Here is a 22,985-nt window from a genome sequence, read left to right on the forward strand (position 1 = left end):
GGGTGTCACGTGAATGGAGCCATGTGTCACCTAATTAGCGCATTGCTAACATTTTGATAGTGTTTTACCTTGGGGATACGAGAGATGATGTCAGGGTACTTGCTGGTGTTATCCTCCTGGTTCCGGCTGAATATCCGAACCTCGCCACTCTCCAGGATGTGAATCTGCCGGACAAAAAAAACAAGTCAAAACATGGATTAACACCCACAGTGACTTAATAAAGTGGTTAAAATTGAACATTTTTGACGCGACTTCAATTAACTCATTTGCTCCCAAAAATGTATAAATACGTTCTATTTTATATGTTTTAAGTGTCCCCAAAAACATTTTGTGTGTGTGTGTGTGTGTGTAAGGGGGGGGGGGGTGTATGCAAATCTCTCAACTGCAAAGAGCGGTTGAAGAAATGGTAGTTCTTACACAAACGGCCAGCAGGTGGCAGCAGAGCAAAAGAGATCAACCAGGGGCCATGTTAAAAAAAAGAGCTCATTACTCACATTTGGAAATAGATTTGTGAATAATGATGAAACTTAGCTATATTCTAATGCTAATTGCTGCAAAAAGGAAACAGATAGAAATATACTTTTTTTCCTGATGAAAGAAGAGACTCATCTTTTTTGGGATGTTTTTATAGCAATAGAAAACAACATTCTGTGGGCCTTTTAAAATCTGTCAAAATCCAGTCGGGAGTGAAGGGGATTGCTTCTGTGAAAATGTCTGGGAGTGAATGAGTTAAATGATCAGGATGCAGACATTTCAAAGAACAGACCTCTACCAAGGCTTAAACAATTATGACACTCACGTAAAACAACCTCACAAACACATTAACAGCCAAAATGGGGATAAAGGTTAACATGAATTGATCAAGTGGTTAAAAGTTTGCAATTTCTCTGCTTGCTAACCAAAGCGCTATAGAAATATATCGAAAATGAAAGGCTGGTTATTAAAAATGATCTGGTGAGTGATGTGGGTGTCAGTGAATGAGAGTGTAACCGGCTGTTCCGTCAGGCATCTCTTGAATAAATGTGCTTATTAATGTGTGTCAACTGTGGCAGCGAATAAATTTGCGTCAAAGTTTGAAGGGATGCAAACACATTTCCATGACTGAAAGGCTACGTTACAATATCAAAAAGTACAGAAGCAATTACATTTAGACATAAACATAACTTCCAAGGCACAGGTTAATATTTCAGCAAACATTTTCTTGTGATGCGCTAGCTACATCACTGAATTAGATCTCTCCGAAATTTGCACCCATGTTCCATTTGTCAACGCTGTCACTCAGATGGCGATTTGCTTACGCGCCGCTCTAAACAAATGTGCCCGAGACGTCAAACTGCCGCTTAGCTCTGGAACAAAACGACGGCAGACGAAAGGCGCCGTCGCAACAGATGCTGCCGGGGATGCAAAATGCCTCAAACAATCCAGACATTTAAACTCGTCTCGTCCAAAAGACGCTTCAGCTCATTTGCCGGCTTCGGGCCGTCTGTTTTCCCTCGCTCTCCTGTGCCGAGAGAGGAGCCTAATTGCTACGAGATTTGACGTTTTTTTGTTTTGGCCACATGCTGGCATCCGTAGCGGCGGCTGATCTGCTCAAGAGGCGTGCAAGTAGAAACAATCTGGAGCTGGTGTGTGCGCTACATAAAAAGTCGACACAAAAGACACAGCTACTGCTGTGCCATTGTTGTGAGTAGTGGTCGCTCCAGTGGAAACAAATACTGGATACTGTACCGTGAGAGATAACAATACAATTGGGATGTGACATTTTGTCCAATCCCCACCCCCTCTGAGATCATTAGCCAAAAACTTGCTGTCTTTTCAACCCGCTACTATATTATCTATTCATTAATATGAATAATAATCAAGAATCATACATATGAATGCTACATTTAAAAAACTAAATGATGTCATGTACTCTAGTGATGAACTGAATACATGTATTCTAAATGGAGTAAAACATAGTGTAGATTTAATAAACAAATTCAATTAAAATAACAGTGGACACCTATTTCATGAATAACTGATGGCAATTATAATTCCATTGGGAAAGAAAGAAAAGGAAAAAAACCACCCAAATATCTGGAAGCAGGTACATACCACCAATAAATATATTTGAAAAATAGTTTTAGTACGCATGGGTCCACTCTATATTAGATTTTATCATACATAACACTATCATTTGTTCATATTTTCATGTACCAATTAAAATTATTAAATCACTAAACACTGACAGTAAGTACCAAGTACACATGCTGTAATATATTTTTGAATAATAGATTAATACAAATGAGTAAACAAACTGATAAAATACTGTACTTTAAAAACATTTTTTAATTAATTTTATTAAATTAAAAAATCAATAATGCATTCATTTTATTGAACACTACAGATGGATGTAAACATAAATATTTCTATTAATACTTTTAATTTGAAAAATAAATCTACTAACTGCAATGTATAAAATTAATAAAAAGATTTAAAAATTTTTTTTAATTATACTTCATTTAAAAAATAAGGTATTCAATAAAATTGCTAAAAGTGAATACAAACAAATTAAAAAATAACTTATTCATAATTAAAAACAACATTATGTATTAATAAATAATAAACCTCAAAGTATGTTTGAGTAGGTGTGTGCGAGCTAAAAGCCATCATCGGTTGATAGCGCACTCATCAATCCTCGCGACAGATGCGTCAACACTGACCGACGCTACAGATGTCGACTCCGCGTCTCAATTACTGCCCTTTTCTCCTTCCGCGCTGATCAATGAGCGTGGACTTTGACGAATGAACCCACCAAATATGCACACAATCACTCACTTGAATGATTTGATGGGTGGCTACTGTTGTTGTTATTCACCGCACACATTAGACACAAAAGTGAGCGAGTGCAAGAGTGGGAGAAACTGGATATACGGTGGATCATGAGTTCCCCTGCTGGCCGTGGCGTGAAATAACAACTGCAGAAGACACTGAGCCGCCTTCTTATTTGGAAGGAGCCCCGTTCAAAGGCTCTTTTATAGGCATGACTGTCCGGAATTAACGCTGCAAGCTGGATGGGTTTGCATTACAATCTGCGTCTCTTTATGCGGACGCCTCCTGCTGTGTCTTACATGTTTGCTTCTTCCCCTCTTACGTCTCTCTCTCTCGCCCCCTTTCTTCAACACACACACCAAAAGAAAAATACTCTTCATCATCCTCCCTTTAGAAGCTCCGCGCTTTTTCTGCCAGCAGGCCCAAGGGAACAGCGGCGCTAATGTTTATCTTGAAAGAATAGGTGCACAATAGAGGAACATCCCACTCCAGTGAACACTTGAGTGTGTGTGTGTGCGTGTTTGTGTGTTTGTGCCGACCACTTCGCGCTCACACAAATGAAACTCACCTGCGCACGCTCGCCGTCATATTTATACTCGCAGGTGAACGCAGCCTCGTCAAAGCGTTTCATCACCTCCCCAACTCCCTTAGTGGGGTGTGCCAGCATAGGCCTTAGGGGTATACCTGCCACACGGGGGTAGAGGGTGGGGAGATGGAGGAGGAAAGGAGGAGGACGGGAAAGAGTTCATACGCACTTTCAATAAGAATTCATCTTTGAAGGACCTCATGGAAAAGAGGAGAATAACTATATAAGATAAAATGGCCACTTTGAAACAAAATGAAAGACCTCCTGTGTCTTTTTGGGCATGGCTTCATGAGACTTTTTTGTGGGTCTACTCATGAAAATATAAAAAAAAATTATGCGTTTTGAGTATGGCTATATAAGGAACCCTATATAACCCTATATAAGGAAGCGGCCAAAATTACTCTAAAATGGCCGCTTTGAAACACAATGGCAAACTTACTGTGTTTTCAGGTATCGGTTCAGATCTTTTTTTTTGTGGGTTGACTCATGATTGACATTATTAAATTTTATCTTCTTATATGAAACTCCTTTTGAGTATGGTTTGAGAATGGACCCTAGAAATGGCCAAAATAGCTCAAGTGGACGATTTGAAACAAAATGGCTACCTTCCTGTGTTTTTTTTGGGGGGGGGGGGGCATGGATTCTTAGGACTTTTTGGTGTGTCTACTCATTTTCGATATCACTATTAAATTTCATGCTGCTAGCTGAAATTGCCTCCAAAGTGAAGTTTGTCTTTGAAAGACCCCGAAAAATGTTTAAAAAATGACACAAAAATTGACCATTCGAAACATAATGGCTGACTTCCTGTGTCTTTTCGGGCAAGGGTTCTTGAGACTTTTTTGTGGGTCTACTAATGACAGAGCTGGTTTGAGTATGGCTATATAAGGACCTCTAGGTGTGGCCCAAATGACACTTAAGTGGCCGCTTTGAAACATAATGGCAAACTTTCGGTGTGTTTTCAGGCATCGGTTCTGAGGATTTTTTTTGGTGGGTCGCCTCATGATTGACATTATTAAATTAGATTTTCTTATATGAAACTGGTTTTGAGTATGGTTTGAGAATGGACCCTAGAAATGGTCGAAATAGCTAAAGTGGATGCTTCAAAACATAATGGCTACCTTCTTCTGTTTTTTTTTTTTTTACATAGGTTCTTAAAGACTTTTTGGTGGGTCTACTCATGTTCGACATTACTATTACATTTCCTGCTGCTAGGTGAAATTACTTCCAAAGTGGAGTTTGTCTTTGAAGGACCCCGATAAATGTAAAAAAATGACAAAAATTTACTATTCGAAACAAAATGGCTGCCTTCCTGAGTCTTTTTGGGCATTACCTCCTAGACTTTTTTGTGGGTCTACTCATCAACATAGTTTTACAGTTCATCTTGCAAAGTGAAAGTGCGTTAAGGGAAGAGTTCATCTTTGACGAACCCCTAGAATGTCCAAAATATGGCCGCTTTGAAAAAAAATGGCAGACTTCCTGCGTGTTTTTGGCCATGGCTTCCTTGGCTTTTTTTTGTGGGTCTACTCACAATAGACCCTGCTATTAAATTATATGCTTTATTGCTTTTGGATAAAACTGCCTCCAAAGACAATTTTGTCTTTGAAGGACCCCAAAATGACCCTAAGATGGCTGCTTCAGACCAAACTGTCTTCTCTAAGATCAATAACTACCACTTACAGGTTATTTTACATTGCAGTTACCTATCAGGTAATGTAATCAGGATTAATTGTTTATCATTATCAGTTGGCCTCCAGCAAACAGTTCAATAAACTTTGCATTATCTTTGCAGCCTCCCGATTGGTTGTGTACCTGGGGTGAGCTTGCAGTGATTGGGCAGCTGGTCGATGCCTTCTTTAAGTAGGACAGGGATGAGGATGTCGTAGTTGGGCATCTCGCTGGACATGGGCACAAGAGAAAGGTGGGGATTGCGGAGTGATAAACACATAAGAATGTTCAAAATACAGCATTCCCCCCACTATATTGCGCTTCATCATTAGAGCCATGCAATTTTACAGATTTTTTGTTTTCAAGGGTTGATACCATATACTCACAACTTTATTTGTGTATTATTATTATTTTTATATAAGTTTCACAATTTAACAAGAGACAGTATCGCAAGAACAAAGTAAAATGAGTAAATAGTAGTTTTTGTGATTTTTATATTATTTTGATTTTGAAAGGCCAACAGAATATTGTGTTCTATTGTTATAAAAACTTACCAAAAGAAAGATTAGAGTCTCTTTATTTGTATCTGTTTCCGTTTGGCAGCAATTAGCATTAGAATATAGCAAAGTTTCATCATTATTTACAAACCTGTTCAAAACACTGGGGAAAAGAGCTTGTTGCAACATGGCATTGGTTGATCTCTTATACTCTGCTGTCACCTGCTAGCCGTTTTTTTTTTTTTTAATAATTACCATCAAGTGACCTCTTCAGGTCAGAGGCTGCTCTAGCATAAAAAAACAACATTAAAAACATATAAATAAGCTTTTGGGACCAAGGCAATATTTGAAATAGAACATTTGTATACGTTTTTGGGAGCAAATGAGTTTAAAAAAAATATTTCACATGGAAAATTTGTGGCCATAACAGGATTGAGGTAAAACATAATGAAGATTTTGTTCTTTCTTGTGATAAAATAAAACTGTACCTTACTAGAAAAAAATATGAATATTGCTCAAATACCATCAAAATATTAACATATTTTTGTTTGTTGTGCATGTGTTGATGTTCTGTATGTTAAAGTAGCAGTTGTTTAACGTTTAATAGTTACTGCTATTTTTAAAAAAGACTACATGACAAGATATGGTGCCACTTTTATTCAAGAAGTTAAAAAAAATCACTTTTAATTGTCAAAAGGAAGGAAGAGGAAAAAACTAAACCACAAACATAATCAGCTGTCCTTACCAGTAAGTCTGCTTCAGAAGAAGACTCTTCTCTTCTATCCACGCACGCCTGCTCTCAGTGGTCATCCCTTTCCCGGCGTCCATCACGGCGAGGGTGGCACCTGGAACAAAACACATCACCCGGCATCCATTTTGTGAGCCAAATATGCTTATTATGTGTCGCCACGGTTGGCAGAATCTATAACACACAAGGGTCGCATCAGTGGTCCTTTTATTGCTGGCCCAAGGTTCTGTTTACAAGAACTGAGGGGTCCATTTGTGGTGTAACGAGCCACCTCGCAGCACCACACAGGGATTTTATTAGCAGACACGTACGGGAAACTGGCAAAAAGTGGACAATTACTAAAAAACGTTTTTTTTCCCTATGTGCTCAAGTCTTGAGTCAGTCAGTCACTAGAGTGGAATATCTTCTTTTTTTTTAAGCGGTTTTCTTCCAATAGAACTTGATTTCAATGTTATGCATCGGTGACTTCAGTGGTCACCTATTCAAACATTCAGTTTTCATCTACGGTATATACAGGAGTCTTAATGTCAAAGTTCCGCATGAGTCACTACTTTAGAAACTGGTGTGTGATCCCATATAATGCCACCTATTGTAAGCTCCCAAAAAAAAAAAAGAAAAAAAAGAGGGCTATCTATCCACTGCAGTAAATGATGCACAACTCAAGACTTAGATATTAAACAGATCTTCAATCAATGCGCCTTTAATTTTTGATGTTTTTTTTCCAGCTCGCTATCTTGATTAAAATTGGGAAACAGATTCTAAGGCGCATTAGCGCCCCCGGCGGGACAGGGGTGGAACAGCACCAGCTTTAATTGCAGGCTATTCCAAAGCATATTGTACCACGCCGTGGCTGCCTGATTAGATAACTCTTCAGTTGGAAAATAAACAAATAGGTATCAAATATTAAGCGCAACATTTCCGGCGCGGGCTGCAGATCAATGCAAATGTACCCACTGAGCCCGGGGTCTAATTGGCTCTTATTAAAGCGTTGGCGAATGAGCTCTGAATGCTAATTCGCTTGGCGTTAAAACAAGTTAATTGGCTGTGCATGTGTGTGTGTGTGTGTGTGTGAGTGTGTGATAGCATCTGGTGAGAAGGTGAAGCCCGTCAGGAACGTCAGCAACGAGTTAAAAGAAGAAGAAAAAAAGTGGGTTGATTCCTAATCATATCACGTTCTTGAGTTTTTCGGGAACCTAGAAGCAGGAAGATGGGATGTTATAAAATTCTTCAGTGACTCTTGTAAAGGATATTTAAACACCTTTAATGAGCGTTCTATAAATAAGACATGGCCCCTTTGCGACCTCGGAGGCTGCATTATTTAAATGGCGTGTGGGTAACACAATTCGACCCAAAAAAAGAAAAAGTGTGTTAAGTGGAGCAGCCGAGAGGAAAATGGAACTCGTGTTTCATCCACCGATAAGGGGGACGACTCTCCGGATGACTTCTCCAAAAAGACGTCCTGACATCACACTCGTTGATAGAGAAATTCTTACACAAGCTTAAGAAAAAAAAGCAAAATATGTTTGCTGAAGTGGAAAGAACGATTACAGAAGTAGGTTTCTTCTAGATACATCATTGATGTGCAAGTTGTGAATTAGTCACAACAGTGGACAGCTATTTAAAAACATTGGGCGTTTTTATTCTATATTCAAAAGTGTTGAAATTACAGTTATGTATCTGTCACTACAGGAGAGTGTTTTCTTCTAAAAGCTTTATTCTTAACTCATTCACTCCCAGCTATTTTCATTGAAGCAACTCCATTCGAATTTTCATCATTATTCACAAACCAGTTGAAAACACTGTCAAAAAGAGCTTTTTGCAACATGGCCCTGGCTGATCTCTTATACTCTGCTGCCACCTGCTGGCCGTTTTTTGTAATAACTACTATTGCTTTAAGCGACCACTTCAGGTCAGAAGCTGCATCAAAGCCTTCTGTATGCTCTAGCATAAAAATAATAATAATAAAAAACATAAAAACGTATAGTTACGTTTTTGGGAATGAAGGACAAATTATTAAAAACGTATTTATACGAAAAAAATATTTGGGTTAGAATGAGTTAATGTCAAAATCATCATCTGGCATCAGTCACTACTGTGAGCAACAATTAAAAAAATAAAATATTTCTATAAATATTCAATCCCCCGAATTTAAAGTCATCTCATACGCTCCTACCCACTGGTTAGGCATCGTAATTGCAAAAAAAAAAAGTCCTCAAAACAAAGATGGTTGGCGGAAGTTCAGCGAATGAGTAGCTGACAAATGCAGACCAGAAAAGATACCTTTTTGAGGTGTCGTGAGGCACACAGCTTGACTCAACGCCGACAGGACGCTCTGCTCGGCCAGTCCGATCCGCAGCTTCCCGGCTAGCGACCTGTCAATCAATCAAACGATCAATCAATTCATCAGTCAGTCAGTCCGGACTGGGCGAATCGGGCTGGGCTCAACTGGCGACGCTCCCGTTACCTGACGATGTAGCGGGCCTCGGAGAAGCGGCAGGCCACAAAGAGTCCTTTGATGATGTCGATCTTCTTATTCATGGCCTGCGGCGGCGGGAGAGGGACGATGTTGAGATTCAGGGACGAGCCAGGAGACAAGCAGCAAAGACTTGAGGTCAAAGGAAAGGAGCAAACTCCACCGAGAAGACGAGGAGAGGGCGCTTATTGCTGGAGGGTACGTTTACTACTAAAAAACGTTTGTCGCATGGGGCTTGATTTCAAACGGTGCGCATCAGTCACGGCATCAAACAGCTATTCAAAGAAACTATTTTCTTCTATGAACATTGAAGCCAAGCCTTGCTCATCAGTCACTACAGTGGACAGCTATTCATAGCCATTTTCCTCGATATTCGTGAGCCTTGATGTCAACAACATGCAACTGTCACTACAGCAGAGAGCATTACAGAGAAATCTTCGATGTGAGTACATGTTAGTGTCAAATTTGTGCATCTGACACTACATGTGATAGCTTAAAAAAAAGGTTTTCTTCCGTATGCATGAGTTATAAAGTTAAAATGTCACTACAGCGGGCAACTACTAAAAAGGCCTTTATCCTATATGAAAAAAGTCCTCAAACTCAAGATGCTGACAGAAAGTTTCTCTCATTACTGTAATGTCTGATGTGCAACTTGGGAATCAAAACTCCAAAGATGGATAGAGGGGGGGGGGGGGGGGGACACTTTTTTGAATAGCTGTCTGGCATGGCAGCACATGGGCAACTTTGACATCATGTGGATGGATGAACTGATATTTTCAACAGACTACTGTAGTGACTGATGTGCAACTTTTGCACCAAGACCAAGAAAATGTAAAAAAAGAAAAACAGGCTTTTTAACTCTTTCACTCCCAGCCATTTTTATTGAAGCAACCCCCTTCGTGCCGACTGTTTTACTGGATTTTGACTGATTTTGCAAGGCCCACAAAATATTGTGTTCTACTGCAATAAAAACATGGAACCTACCAAAAGAAAGATTCGATTATCTTCTTTCATCAGGAAAAACAAGTATATTTGTATCTGTTTCCGGTTCGCAGCCATTAGCATTAGAGCTAAGTATCATCATTATTCACAAATCTGTATAAAACACTGCTTATTGCAATATGGCCCTGGTTGATCTCTTATACTCTGCTGCCACCTGCTGGCCGTTTTTGTAATAACTACCATTGTTTCAAGCATTCTCTTCAGTTCAGAGGCTGCATCAAAGCCTTCTGAATGTTCTAGCATAAAAACGTATAAATACGTCTTTGGGAGCACGGTAATATTTAAAATAGAATGTATCAATGCGTATTTGCAAATGAGTTAATAGCATTTTTCCAACATGTATGCTTAAGCTAAAGCTAAGCTATCTTTGGCATCTCACCGAGTTGCCGCTCATGCTTGCGATCTCCTTCAGCTTCTTGAAGACGCCGCCCACAGTCAGGCTGGCCGGCCTGAACATGGTGCGCTGGTTACTGCGGGAGCTCTCGGCCACCAGACCCAGGTCCCCGCGCTCCTGGGCCTCGGCCTTGACCTTGTCCAGCTGGCGCCCTAGCAGCCACAGAGGAGCGGCGGGTAAACAACGTGTCCGTGTGTGTCTGCATGTATGTGATTGTCAAGCGTGTATAGTATGTGTGCGAGAATGTGTATGTGTGAGAGTGAACGTGAGTGTTAGTGTAGTAAGTAAGTGAGAGTATGAGTTAAGAAACACACTGTATGTGGTTGTGTGAGTGTAATTAAGAGTGTGACGTGTGCGAGTCAAGTACATGCATGTGTATATAAAGGTGCGTGTGTAAAAGAAAAGAGTGTGTGTTATGAAATCATGTGCGTGTGGGTGAATATGTTTATGTGAGAGAGTATGTATGTGATGTGTGCGAAGTGTGAATGTGCATGTGTATGGAGCTTTGTGAGTAGGTGAGAGAATGCATGTGTGTGAGTGCGTGTAGTGAGTATGTTAGTGTGAGAGAATGTGTTTGTTTATGTGTGTGTGTCAGAGGGTGAGCATTTATGAAAGAATGTGTGCGTGTATGTGTAAAAATGTGAGAGTAATATGCGAATATGTATGGATGAGAGTGATGTGTGAGTATGTATGGACTGAGAGTGTATTTTTGTGTGAGAGAGCGTATGAGTGTGAGTTCAGTGAGAGTGTGCCTGTGTGTGAGTGCATGTCAAAATATGGCCGTGTGAGTGTATGTACGAGTATTTTAGTGTGAGAGTGGATGCGCGTCAAGGGTGGGCATGTGTGAGTGTCAGAGAGTGAGCGTTTATGAAAGAATGTGTGCGTGTATGTGTAAAATGTGAGAGTAATGTGAGAATATGTATGTATGAGAGTGATGTGTGAATATGTATTGGACTGAGAGTGTCGGTGAGAGAGCGCATGAGTGTGAGTTCATGTGAGAATGTGCCAGGGTGAGAGTGTATATGTGTGAGAGTGGGTGTGTGTCAAGGGTGGGCATGTGAGGGAGAGAGACTATGTGTATGTTGTGTCTGTGTGTGAGAGAGAGTTAATGTAATGTAAGAATGTGTCAGTGTACGATTGTAGGAAAGTGTGAGAATGTTAGTGAGAGTGTGTGCACGTGTCAAGGTTGTGCATTAGTTGCAAAAATGCAAAGTGAGAGTGAAAATGGCTGCGAGTGTATGTGTATTTGAGAATGTGAAAATATGTGTGAGAGTATATGTATAAAACGTGTTTGTGTGTGTGTGTGTGTGTGTGTGTGTGTGCGTTACCTGTGGCCTGCGCAACAGCTTTCATCAGCACCGTCTCCCCGATGCCAAGCTCCATGCCGAGGTAGGCGGGGCCCAACTGGTTCAGACACAAGTAAACGCAGCAAAGCAGGTCGTCTACACACACACACACACACACATTATAAAGATTTGAAAACATCTTCCACAAGATTTCCCATCCACTGGCTTGTTGACAGACATATGGAAGGTTTATAATATTGATTGCGCATTACGCAATATGTGTTTCACATTAATGCAGTGTGACAATCTCGCCCCCACACAAACACAGAAATCCAAACATACATGAAAAGAAGATTCATCAGCCGGCCGGCAGCGTTGCAACAAAGCGGGCGTTTACCTGGAGAAAGCAGCAGCACCGAGCGGAACAGGTTGGCCAGAGTCTCGATGTTCCTCAGTCTGAGTAGAAGAACAGACAGAGGGAAAAAAAACACCTTTGAGGCTTAGAACGCAGCGAGGCGGCTAACGAGATTTGTCTGTCTGCTGCGTTTTTAAGTCCCGCGTGGAAAGCGGTCAAAACGTCCCCCGTCTATGAATGCGCTTTGCAATGTGTTGAAAGGCAGCAGGCTTCACTTACAAATCCTTTTCAATGCATAGTTTCTACATTAGTCACAGCTTTCGTCAGTTCCTTTTAAAAAAGGAAAAAGCACGGCTGGACACACTAGCACAGTTTGTGTTAAACATTCGCACTGGGACACAAAAAGGTTCATGTAAGGTGCGTTGATATACGTCCTCCTGCCAGCGTGTGGCGCTCTCTCACCTGCCAGAGTCCTCTTCGATCTTCTCAAAGGTGCGAGCCACTGCCAGGTAAGGCACTCTGGTGGAAGACAAGTTTAGAATTGACATCATTAGCTAAAAAGTTAAATAATTGTTTTACTCTAAAAAATACACGCTGTGTTTTTTACAGTGTGGACAAGGGCATACACAATTATATTATTATATTATTGGATTGTTAAAAAGTGGGTGAGTTACATGTGGATGGCTAAAGAACTAGTGAGTAAAAAGAGGTGACACCAGATGGGTGGGTGAGTAAATGGTGGGCAACTAAAAGTGGATACATGGGTAAAAAGCGGACTCATTTGTCAGCAAGTGGTCGACAGGTGGGTAGTAAGTGGGTTAGTAAAAAGTTCACATGTCGGTAAAGAGCGGGTGAGTTAAAGACCAACTTTTGTCCCTCCTTCCAGCAGGCGTGTTCAAGCGGGTGGTAGTTGGGCCTGGATGGGTTGTAGTCCGTCTCGGTCGACACCGACTCGCTGTCGGAAAAAATAATAATAATAAAATAAAAATGATAATCAAATCTACTTCCTGTTAACCATCACTTCCTGTTTGCCCACCTTTTGGTATTTTTGCCTTCCCCTGCTGAGGAAGTCGGTGTCTTTTTCTCTCCTTCACTCTTCTTCTCAGTCTTCACTGTTGCCTTTCTGGGAGCTAAAAATAAACATTGTTTTAATGCAACATGATAAAAACATCTAAATGCCATTCTTATGTGTTCTGACCAAAGAAGCTGCTCATCGGAGCTTTGGTGACTTCCTTTTTGGTGTCTTTGTCGTCCTTCTCTTCTTTGAGCTTTTTTTCTCCCTCCTCCGCTTTCTCTGGTTCTTTGACCTGTTCCGTCGCCGCCTCCTGGTCTTTCTCTTCCTCGGAGACCTCGTCTGCGCACAAAGCGAGGCCACGTCAGCCGTGTTGAGCGAGGGCGACCCGGCCCCCTCCCGGGAAAATGGAGGGAGGCGGCGAGGTCGTGACCCCCAGCCAACAGAACATTGAACGCTTCACAGAACTTTGAGTTAGTGGTCGGATATCCATTAGGGACTCCTATTTATTTCCTTCCTGGCATTTTAATGTACTTCCTGCTTTAAAGTCTCGCGAGACTTTGGAGGATCCCGTGAGACTTTGACACCTTTTTTTTTGTGTGTGCAATTTTTGTAGTGCTAGTACAGAAAACGTTGATGAAAGTGTGATTAACTTGGGCCCAACCGATTAATCGGCTGGTCGATTTAATTGGGAGATCTTAACCCTTTTATAATCGGTAGAATCAGCCAATTATTTTTTTTCCTTTTAATTTACACAACACATTACAACATAAGACAACGATAAGGACAATCAACCAAAGCAATTAAAAATCTGCAAAAAAAAAACGATTTCTGCCAATCTTTTTCTGTGTTGTAAAATTAAGCAAATACTAAAAGACAAACTCATTTAAAACATTCAATCTATCTGTAATTCATACCTTTATTGCCGTAATTGTTAAAGGGCCAGAAATCAATCAGCCGATTAATTGATGATCAGAATTTTATTCTGACAAATATCGGAATCGGTATCTACCTAAAAAAAAAAATCATTACCGGTCAGACTGTGATGATAGCCAATGGACAAGGAAGGTAGATAAGGAATAAGGATAAGGAAAAATGGACAGGTCTGCTTTTTCCATTTATACTTTGAATACCTATACAATACCACCAGGTGGCGACATAGCTAGGAAAACACTTCCCCTTTCACCTGCCCCAATTACGTGTCCGCAAGATGTTGCCAAAAGACAAGTGGTTTTCCGGTATTTTGGTGGTATTTCACTGTGGTTGACTGAACTCACCCGTCTTGTCATCGCCGTCATCATCCACGCGGGCTCGTTTGTTCTGCTGAACCTCGACTACCACCGCAGGATTCGTACTGACGGCCTCGTCCTCCTTTTGACTGTCGCTGCCGCTGTCGTGCAGTTTCCTCTTGGGGAACATTTTTCTCGCTGTGGATGTCATACAAAAAGAGGACAAATTTAAAATTAAAATTAAAAAAAGGTTGGAAGAATTTTTTTTGTTTGGATGCAGACCTAAATATGTTTTCATCAATACAATTATCTTTATTGTGTTTTCATGATTAAAATTATTACAATTATTTGTAAAATTTAACAAACATATTTTGTTAAATATTTTGAATTTAATAATTGTTCTAAATGTTAATCATAGTGTTTAGTGCAGTATGCCATTAGTATAAAAAAATATATATATCCAGATTAGTTTTTTTATTCAAACTTTCAGTTAGTACACATGAAGCAAATTATAGTTCTCTTTATAAAATTTAAATTTATAATACACAATCAATTTTGGTGAAGTTGCTTTTAATTTTAAAAAATGTGTCGACTGAGGGGAAGGAAGCAAGGGAGGTTTGGGCGGTGCCGACACATAATTGAACAACATGTCAAGTGCATGTCGGAGTGTACAGATGATGTTGCAATACATCCCCTCGCAGAAATTTGGGGCCTCCCCATGGAAGACGGGTCCCGATATCTACATATAGGGAGTAATGGCCCCGATCTAAAATACAATCGGCACTCTTCCTATGGATTCATTTTGGCTAACATCAAAGCACCCGAGCGGGTTGCCTCATTATTAAAGAAAAGAAATTCACGCTTCTAAACGATGACAATGTTTTTTGCTCCGTGCCACACTTGAAGAGGGCATCAAGCGGCGACGGAGGAAAAAAATCCTCATTTTTGCACGCCATTAAAAATACAAGACGCTCCACTTAGGGCCCCTTAACGATTCTACTTTATGTGCTGGGGAACACTCAGCATCCTTAACGATGAGAGACCGGGGGAGAAGAAAAAGCAGCATTACTTCCTAATATTGCACTTGAAAGAACTCTCCGTGATGATTTCATCATCATCATCATCATCATCATCATCATCATCACACAAGAAGCATCAAGAAGCGAAATAAATAAAAACGTAAATTAACTCATTCACTGCCATTGACGACTATAAACGTCAAAAATTAATTTGAACAATTTCTATTAGTTTAAAATGTTTCCCACTTTTGCTAACAAGAGTATGAAAACCTAGAAAAAAATGATTGTAAATTTAGAGCAGATATAAAATTTGTGATTAATCTTTAGTTAACTAGTGAAGTCATGTGATTAATTACAATTTGTTTTAAAAATCGCCTGACGCCCCTAATTAAAAAAAAAAAAATTATTAAAAATAAGGGGCGTCAGACGATTAATTTTTTTTATCGTAATTAATCGCATGACTTCAATAGTTGACTCACCATTAATCACTAATTTTATATCTGTTATAAATGTACAGTAAAAAAAAATCTAGGTTTTCATAAAAAAATCAAATGAATTGAAAAAAAAAGTTAAACTAATAGAAATAGTTTACATGAATTTTTTTACCTCTATAATCTTCAATGGCAATGAATGAGTTAAGATTTTTTTTTAACTTAATAAATGTTATATTTTTTATAACATTACATCATTCTAAAATAATTTACTCCCTAAATGAATTCAATATATTTATAAATTCGATATATTATAATATTCAATATATTTTTGGGTTTTTTTTAATCCAAAAGTAGTCACACTTAAGAGGTCAATGAATTTTTTTTAATGTGTTAAATTATATTTATGTAATTTTAGTTTTCCTTTCCTAAACAAAATTAAAAAACCACTAGGATACATGGGTAAGGAATTTCCATTTTTTTCTGTCAGATTAGAATTGATCCAATGCTATAACAGAATGATAATATTTTGTTTTTAACTACATTAGCTCCATCTTAAGTCTTACCTGTCTTGCGCTTGCTGGTGCCTCCAGAGTACGAAATAGAGTTGGGTGTACCTGGAGACATGGAGGAGGCGGGAGTGGCAGGGGTGGAGGGCGTGGCGGGTGTGGCAGGAGCTGGGGGTGGCGGCGGCGGAGACATAGGAGTTGGCACCGCCTTGAAGACGTCATCTTTGACTTGTTGTTTGGTGGAGTTCCCTTCTTCGTCGTCGTCGTCATCGTCACTATCTAGAATCCGTCGGCTGCGTTTGGCAACCTTCTTGACGGGCGAGTCCTCCTGGTGGACCCCGTTTTGGGCCTTGAGCGGGCTTTTGATAGGCCTGGAAAACACCAAGCACATTAATAACTATAGCCTCACCTCAATAGGTGCTCTGATCCTGTGCAATTTTGATGAAACGGGCCTGAAAGCACTGGGAAAAATTCTGGAGAACTTTACTTTAACCTAGGCAACATTTATGGTAACTTCATTTTAACCGATGACGTTTTCATTACATTTACAGGGGACGTGATAGAATTGGTCGTTATCTTAATTGACCAAGTATGTCAACACATACTGCTATTGCAGTACAAACATCAATACAAACAAGACATGGCATGTGAGAATAGTCATTACGTCAAATGAGGGTAGAGTTGTAATTGTCATACCTCTTAAAGTGACTAGTAGCGCAGTAATTGTTATAAGAGAAAACTTGGAGGGTGCATAGTGCAATATGTGTTATGAAATATGAATTATTGATTGATTTTTCTATTGAACAATTCCTGGATGCCGGTTGGTCCCCCACCTATCTTTTTTCAGAAACTGGAGCATACATTTGTCAGGATTTTTATTTATTTTTTTAAAGTACAGTAATTTTAAAATGTTAATGGTTGGACAAGTGTGGGTAGATTAGATTTTTTTTTTTAATACAGTAGTCATTTTTGTCAGAGCAATATTTATGTGCTTTACGACAGAAGCGTATTGCATTCACTTGAAAAAAAGAAAACAACTCCTGTTTTCCTGACTCATTTTTTGGGGGGAGTTTTTTGAGTACTTTTTATATTTTCTGTTTTTCTGAAGAAAATAAATTCTGTTTAACTGGAAAAAAAAATTATGTCAAAAAATATTCAGAAAAACAGGCTGAAAAAAAGTATTTATAAAACCGGGGAAACATTTTTTTTTACTCAGGAAAAACAGTGTGTGTGTGTGGGGGGGGGGGGGGGGTGTTATTCAGGAAAAACTGGGAAAATTATTCAAAAAAACAGATTTTTTTTTCAAAAAACAGAAGAAGATTAAGTAATTAAGTAAAAAAAAATTGTTTACCTCTGAACTCCAAGTGACTTGTTGCAGACTCGCTAATAGCAAAATCGGACACTTTCCCGCATACCTCCATATGCAATAAGATGGTCATGTTTACTTACTGGCTCTCAATAAAGGAATGAATGTGTATACTGTGTTGTGGTTTGTTCTCTAATCTCTGAGAGAAAACCCCTTTAAAAAATATATTCTGCAAAACAACAAAATAATTATTTTATAAAACAGGGAAAAATTACTCAGAAAAACTGAAAAAATATTCTGAAAAACAGAGGAAAATATATATTTTTTTAAAACAGAAAAGAAAATACAAAAAAAACAGGGAAGAAAAATATTCAATAAAACAGAATTAATAAAAACTAAGCTCTCCCAAAAAATGTGTCAGAAAAACAGGAGTTTTTCTTTCGAAGTGAATGTAATACGCTTCCGTACTTTACATTACAGTATTACAAAATCTTACTTTTTCACTTGTTCGTCACTGGCTTTCTTCTGAACATCCTTGCCCTTCGTCTTGGGCTGGAAAAATGATCTAGAAAATGAAGAAATCCGCAATTTTTTGTTTATAACAACACAGTATAATTACATACCATTATAATGACGCAGCTACCTAACACAAGAATACACAGGACGTACAAATGGCTTTTTAAAACTAATGACTTCAAACAGTTTTTTTAGTTTACATGAGGTTTGTCCCTTGCGTTAGCCGTAACACTTCCGCGTTTAATGTGACGTCACATTTAAAAAGGCGGCGTTAGCTTGACGCGTTACTACTACGCCACAGGCAGAATAAACCACAAAAGACAACATATTAACCTCCAACTAAATAAAAAGAGATGTTATATCACACTCAAATGTCTTAATTATCGCTGATTTAAAAAGTTAGGCAACCCCGAGCAAATTTAACTGTCCTCCCCAGGTAAACAAGCTAGTAGCAGTCAAAGGGAACATTTCGTCAGTACTTACGCAATGCTGCGCTGCATGTTGTCAACAAGCTCTTCCCTTGGCCGTCGAATCAACACGTTAGACGGTTAAATAAACAACATAAATGTTCACAAATGAGGAGACAGATTCCCGCGCTGCAGAGCCCACTCACAACAACTGCAACATTCCGCGCCAAAATTGCTACTTCCGCCAAAGATCGCCTGTGAGAAGTACGAGGGTTTTGAGGGGCAGGAAATTCAAAGAAGTCGACGTTTGGTTGTACCACAGCATGCTTATTAAAACTTTTTGAATAATCGTTAATAAGTATGAATCATAAACAACAAGTAATTCGTAAGCTTATTAATACATAAAATTAGTGGCTCTACGATGTCGGGGGAAAAAAACAACAGACCCAAGGTCTTCTCTGAATCTCTGCCACTCAGAAAACGGGTATGTGGAAGGAAGCGTCCCCTGCCGTCCCAGAGCGGTACATTTGAAAAGCAAAGCATCCATCCATTTTCTTAACTATCTATAATCTAAACAAAAAGAAATCGTTGGAACGCGTTACTTATTTATTTTAGTACAGTACAACGAAACACACAAAGCAAGATAGCATAGCTTGAATACTGACTCACACACAAACACACAAGCGGGTCACATTGTTAGTGCAATCTCCTTAATGGGAGGAATATGATAATAAATCTAAAAAAATATTTTGGGACAAATTTGTGCCGCTTGTGTCAAAGCCCTCCCTCTCCTGGTGTATGCTTCCCGAGCCTCAGACCATTGAGGTGGGCCCTCCAAGTGATGAATTGCGAGGGGGTGGTCTGCAGAAGAGGCGGTGCTGGGGCAAATGAATGAGGATGATGATGATGATGAGGAAGGCAGCATGGTGGCAAGAGCAGGTGAGGGCCGCTCTGGAGAATCTGGAAGATGGATGGAAGGAGGCAACGTTGTGCATCAGTCGCTCAATACAGCGAATAACTTAAAAAAAAAAAGAGTCTATACAGCTCTGATAGCACATATTTACTTGCGTTGTCTGGGCTTCTAAGTGTGTGTGTGGGTGTGTGTGTGTGTGTGTGTTTATGAGATGATGTAATGAAGACCTGATGACAAGATGGCGGCAAGTGGTAGTTGACCAGGATGAGTTTGCTGAAGTCGAACTTGTACGTGAATCGCTTGCCTTTGGTCTTGTGCAGGATGCGCTTGTTGTAGTAATATCTAAATATGGCGTCATACAGTCATGATGATGTCATTCATTTTCGCCATGACGTCACACGTACTTCTGGGTGGCAAAAGGCGGAGCTTACTCCCACGGTGCCATTTGTAAACAAACCCTTAAATGGAAAATTGGACAGTGCGCACTAGTAGGCAAGCTGTTAGCTATTATGACAACATAAACAAATATTTTATAAATACAGTAAAGGGACATAAAAAGTCGACACACCCTTTTAAATGTTGTTTTTTGTGACATTTAAAGAAAATGAAACCAAGATAAATCATTTAAAAACGTTTTCCAACTCTATAACTTTTACAATTCCATCTTTTTTTCCCTTAAAAAATATAGATTTTCAGGTGTTGAAAGTAAAAAATAACCTGATACAAGCTGTTGTTACAATAAAATAATCACCTTCAAACTCATTAAAGAGAAGTTAGCTAACATTTCTGCTTGTGAATACCTCAAATGAAGTTCAGTTGTTCTAGTAGGCTTTTCCTGACTTTTGTTGTTGTTGTTGTTGTTAGCTGAATTGTTCATAATAATAATAATCCTTTTTGCCATTATTTTTTGCTCATGTCAGTGTTAGCCAATTACCTTTGTGCCACCCGGAAGTACTTTGGCGCCTATTGTTCACAAAAATTCTGAAAAGGTCTGTCGTTGCGTTACCTTAGCGCCCGACTCAGCTTGTCATAGTTCATGTGTGGCTTTCCCTTCCTCTCGCCCCACAACCGGGCCAGCCGCTCAGGGTCGCGGATGACAAACTCGCCCCACTCGCACCCCCAGCCGATGGCATCACCTTGGCCGCCTCCCAGTAGCTCCAACAGGAAGTGCCACAGCTGCACCTGACGCGAGCCCGGAGACCACGCTGACTTGCAGGCCCAATCGGGGAACAGCACTGCTGCCCAGGAGGATGCCAAATTTCATTGCCACAACTGACAGTGTCAACAAATACTCTCTTTTTTATTTTTTTTCTTCAAAATTGTGTCACTACAGGATACAATGAAATTATTTTTTTTTTTACTGCAGGCATGAAGTTGTACCTAACTTATTTAAAAATGTCTATTTATGTGCTTAAGTCAAAGTTGTGCATTAGTCGCTACCAGGGCTGGACTGCCACTGATGTTTATTGATGAGGTTTCAGTTTACTATCTACACTCTAAAAACATTTGGGTCAAAAATAACCCAACTATGGGTCAAAAATGGACCGATCCTCTACTTGGGTTGATTTGACCCAACTTTGAGTCAAGAAATGGGTCTTTTCAACGTAAAACAACTCATAAATATTAGTCAGATCCTTTACGTAGGTCCAAAAATTGGGTCATTTTGTATAAAACATGAAGTGACCCAGAAAGTTGGGTCAAATTGACCCAGAAAGTGGATCGGTCTATTTTTGATCCATAATTGGGTTACTTTTGACCCAACTGTTTTTAGAGTTGTTGGGTTAAAAAAATTGGGTCATTTTGTATAAAACAGAAAGTAACCCGGAAAGTTGGGTCAAATTGACCCATAAAGTGGATCGGCCCATTTTTTTTTATCCATAATTGGGTTACTTTTGACCCAACTGTTTTCAAGAGTTGTTGGGTTCAAATATTGGGTCATTTTGTATAAAACAGAAAGTGACCCCGAAAGTTGGGTCAAATTGACCCATAAAGTGAATCGGTCCATTTCTGTTCCATAATTGGGTTACTTTTCACCCAACTATTTTAGAGTTGTTGGGTCCAAAAATTGGGTCATTTTGTATAAAACAGAAAGTGACCAGGAAAGTTGGGTCAAATTGACCCATAAAGATGATCAGTCCATTTTTGATCCATAAATGGGTTACTTTTGACTCAACTGTTTTTAGAGTGTATATTCGAAATAGATTAACAGACTGGTCCCTCTAAATGTAGGAAAATACTAATTAAAAAGCGCTGCACCTGCCCCAAAAGGGGCCGGCCCACCGGGCATCTGCCCTGTATTACCAGATGGCCAGTCCAGCCATGGTCACTACACAAACACACGCTTACTTCTACTCCAGTAAGGGGACGAACAATAATCGAGTGAGCATGTGCACTGCATCTGGGGAAGGAAAAAAAACAACTAATGTAACTGTAGTCGTATTTTTTTTATTTTCAACAACGCTGCCAGTGTACTGGATAAAACCACGTTGATGCCCCCCTTACAATAAAATGAGATTGAAAGGACAGAGAATGAGAAACATAAATGATAATCAAGTTACCTTGTTGAAGACGAGTAAGATGAAGATGAAGATGACACGCATGAGGTGGCCCGCTTTCCGAGTGAGACGAGACTGAAGGATGGACGCAGCTCAATCTTAAAATCTCCTCCTGGAACACCCACAGGCACCCCCGCCGCACCCCTTACCCGTTCTCCTCACCCATCCCACATCGAGATAGAGGAACTGATAGATGATAGACGGACAGACAGACAGTTGTGTGAGTATATGTTGTCATTTCTATCTCTAAAGGCAACACCTGATTTAAAAAGATGCATGGATTGTTTATTGTGTGAGGAAAAACTGTGATTACAGATGTTTCCCGAAGGCACCATTTGGGATGGATGGAAGGACAGACAGTGAGAAGAATAAACGATAGCTGTACTACAATTCCGCACTGTCCCCGAAGGCATCACTTGGGTATTGCTAGGAGCTACTATAGATGGAGAGATGAAAGAAAGAAAAAGTTTGATTTCAGATTTTCCATGAAGGTAACACTCAACATGGATGGTTGAATGAACGGCCTTTTGCTTTCATGTTGATTATTTATTGCAAATTAAGAATTGGTTTGATTATTTTTCAACCATTTTGGCTAACATAAGCAGAGGGTTATCTTAGTTTTAACATAAAAACAGAAAAATGTGACTAGATTTAGTTTGTTTTTTTACATAACTTTCTTTATATATATATATATATTATGCTAAGCTATTAGCATGCTAGTCATAGCTCCATATACAGCATGCTAGTATAAAAATGTTTTTCAAATAAATTGACTTTTTGACATTTGTAAAACATGGTAACAAAATCCGATAAGTCACTTGATGGCTCTAATTTCAGACTGCCCCTGAAGGCAACACCTGACTTGGATGCGGAAAATGAACCAAAGTGATTTGACAAGAATCGTTTTAGTGGCGTGCAACAAATGAAGAGATCAAACACTAAATGGAATTTCAAAACAGAAACTGCCCGTGGCAATACTCACAATCCAAAAGATTACCAAGTACACACACACGCAAGCTTATATTCGTCAAATCTTTGAGATGGGATAGCTGACACCGGAGGCTTTTAATTCCAGTGTAAACACAAATAGTCTGCCAGACACACATCAATTATGGATGTGGCTAATTGACTTTTAGCAGCTCAGGGGTCAACCCCCCCCCCCCCCCCTAAAAAAAAGCCTGATACCAAACACACTTTCATGCACATACACGCACACACATTTCTAGACGTCTACCTGATAGACATGACATCATTACTATGACTACAGTTGA

At 39.5% G+C, this 22,985-nt stretch overlaps 2 protein-coding genes across 3 annotated transcripts in view; both read right to left on the bottom strand.

Moving 5' to 3' along the window:
• The window catches only part of lig1 (ligase I, DNA, ATP-dependent), a 36,065-nt gene extending 17,575 nt beyond the window's left edge, over positions 1–18,490 (bottom strand). The window contains exons 1-17 of one of the 2 annotated variants that reach the window (XM_086057674.1): positions 18,323–18,490; positions 17,820–17,888; positions 16,126–16,388; positions 14,107–14,256; positions 13,016–13,171; positions 12,854–12,947; positions 12,686–12,772; positions 12,280–12,336; positions 11,860–11,918; positions 11,505–11,618; positions 10,162–10,328; positions 8,772–8,848; positions 8,588–8,679; positions 6,305–6,404; positions 5,207–5,292; positions 3,380–3,495; positions 69–164 (exon numbers count right to left, since the gene is read on the bottom strand). In XM_086057674.1, coding sequence (XP_085913800.1) covers positions 69–164; positions 3,380–3,495; positions 5,207–5,292; positions 6,305–6,404; positions 8,588–8,679; positions 8,772–8,848; positions 10,162–10,328; positions 11,505–11,618; positions 11,860–11,918; positions 12,280–12,336; positions 12,686–12,772; positions 12,854–12,947; positions 13,016–13,171; positions 14,107–14,256; positions 16,126–16,388; positions 17,820–17,888; positions 18,323–18,339 — 1,800 coding nt within the window. In that variant the 5' untranslated portion in view covers positions 18,340–18,490. Of the gene's footprint in view, positions 1–68; positions 165–3,379; positions 3,496–5,206; positions 5,293–6,304; positions 6,405–8,587; positions 8,680–8,771; positions 8,849–10,161; positions 10,329–11,504; positions 11,619–11,859; positions 11,919–12,279; positions 12,337–12,685; positions 12,773–12,853; positions 12,948–13,015; positions 13,172–14,106; positions 14,257–16,074; positions 16,389–17,819; positions 17,889–18,322 lie in introns of both variants that reach the window. The other variant, XM_086057667.1, reaches the window with a different exon arrangement.
• A 262-nt stretch (positions 18,491–18,752) lies between these two features.
• Positions 18,753–21,770, bottom strand: LOC147181049 (ETS domain-containing transcription factor ERF-like). Its single transcript, XM_086057687.1, has 5 exons — positions 21,718–21,770; positions 21,506–21,557; positions 20,166–20,397; positions 19,387–19,501; positions 18,753–19,206 (listed from the first exon to the last, which is right to left on the bottom strand). Exons 1-5 carry the CDS (start codon positions 21,757–21,759, stop codon positions 19,021–19,023), a joined length of 627 nt encoding a protein of 208 aa, XP_085913813.1. The 5' UTR covers positions 21,760–21,770; the 3' UTR covers positions 18,753–19,020.
• Between the last annotated feature and the right edge of the window lie 1,215 nt (positions 21,771–22,985).

Source organism: Leptonotus elevatus, chromosome 1, assembly GCF_054856555.1.
Source record: "Leptonotus elevatus isolate MCC_2025b chromosome 1, RoL_Lele_1.0, whole genome shotgun sequence".
Lineage (NCBI taxonomy): Eukaryota > Metazoa > Chordata > Actinopteri > Syngnathiformes > Syngnathidae > Leptonotus > Leptonotus elevatus.

Coding starts and splice junctions, on each gene's coding strand:
- LOC147181049 (XM_086057687.1), bottom strand. CDS start 21,759: ATGCGTGTCATCTTCATCTTCATCTTACTCGTCTTCAACAAG. Junction 19,502..20,165: donor AAGCTGAGTCGGGCGCTAAG/GTAACGCAACGA, acceptor CGCCATATTTAG/ATATTACTACAACAAGCGCA. Junction 19,207..19,386: donor TGCCGCCATCTTGTCATCAG/GTCTTCATTACA, acceptor TCCATCTTCCAG/ATTCTCCAGAGCGGCCCTCA.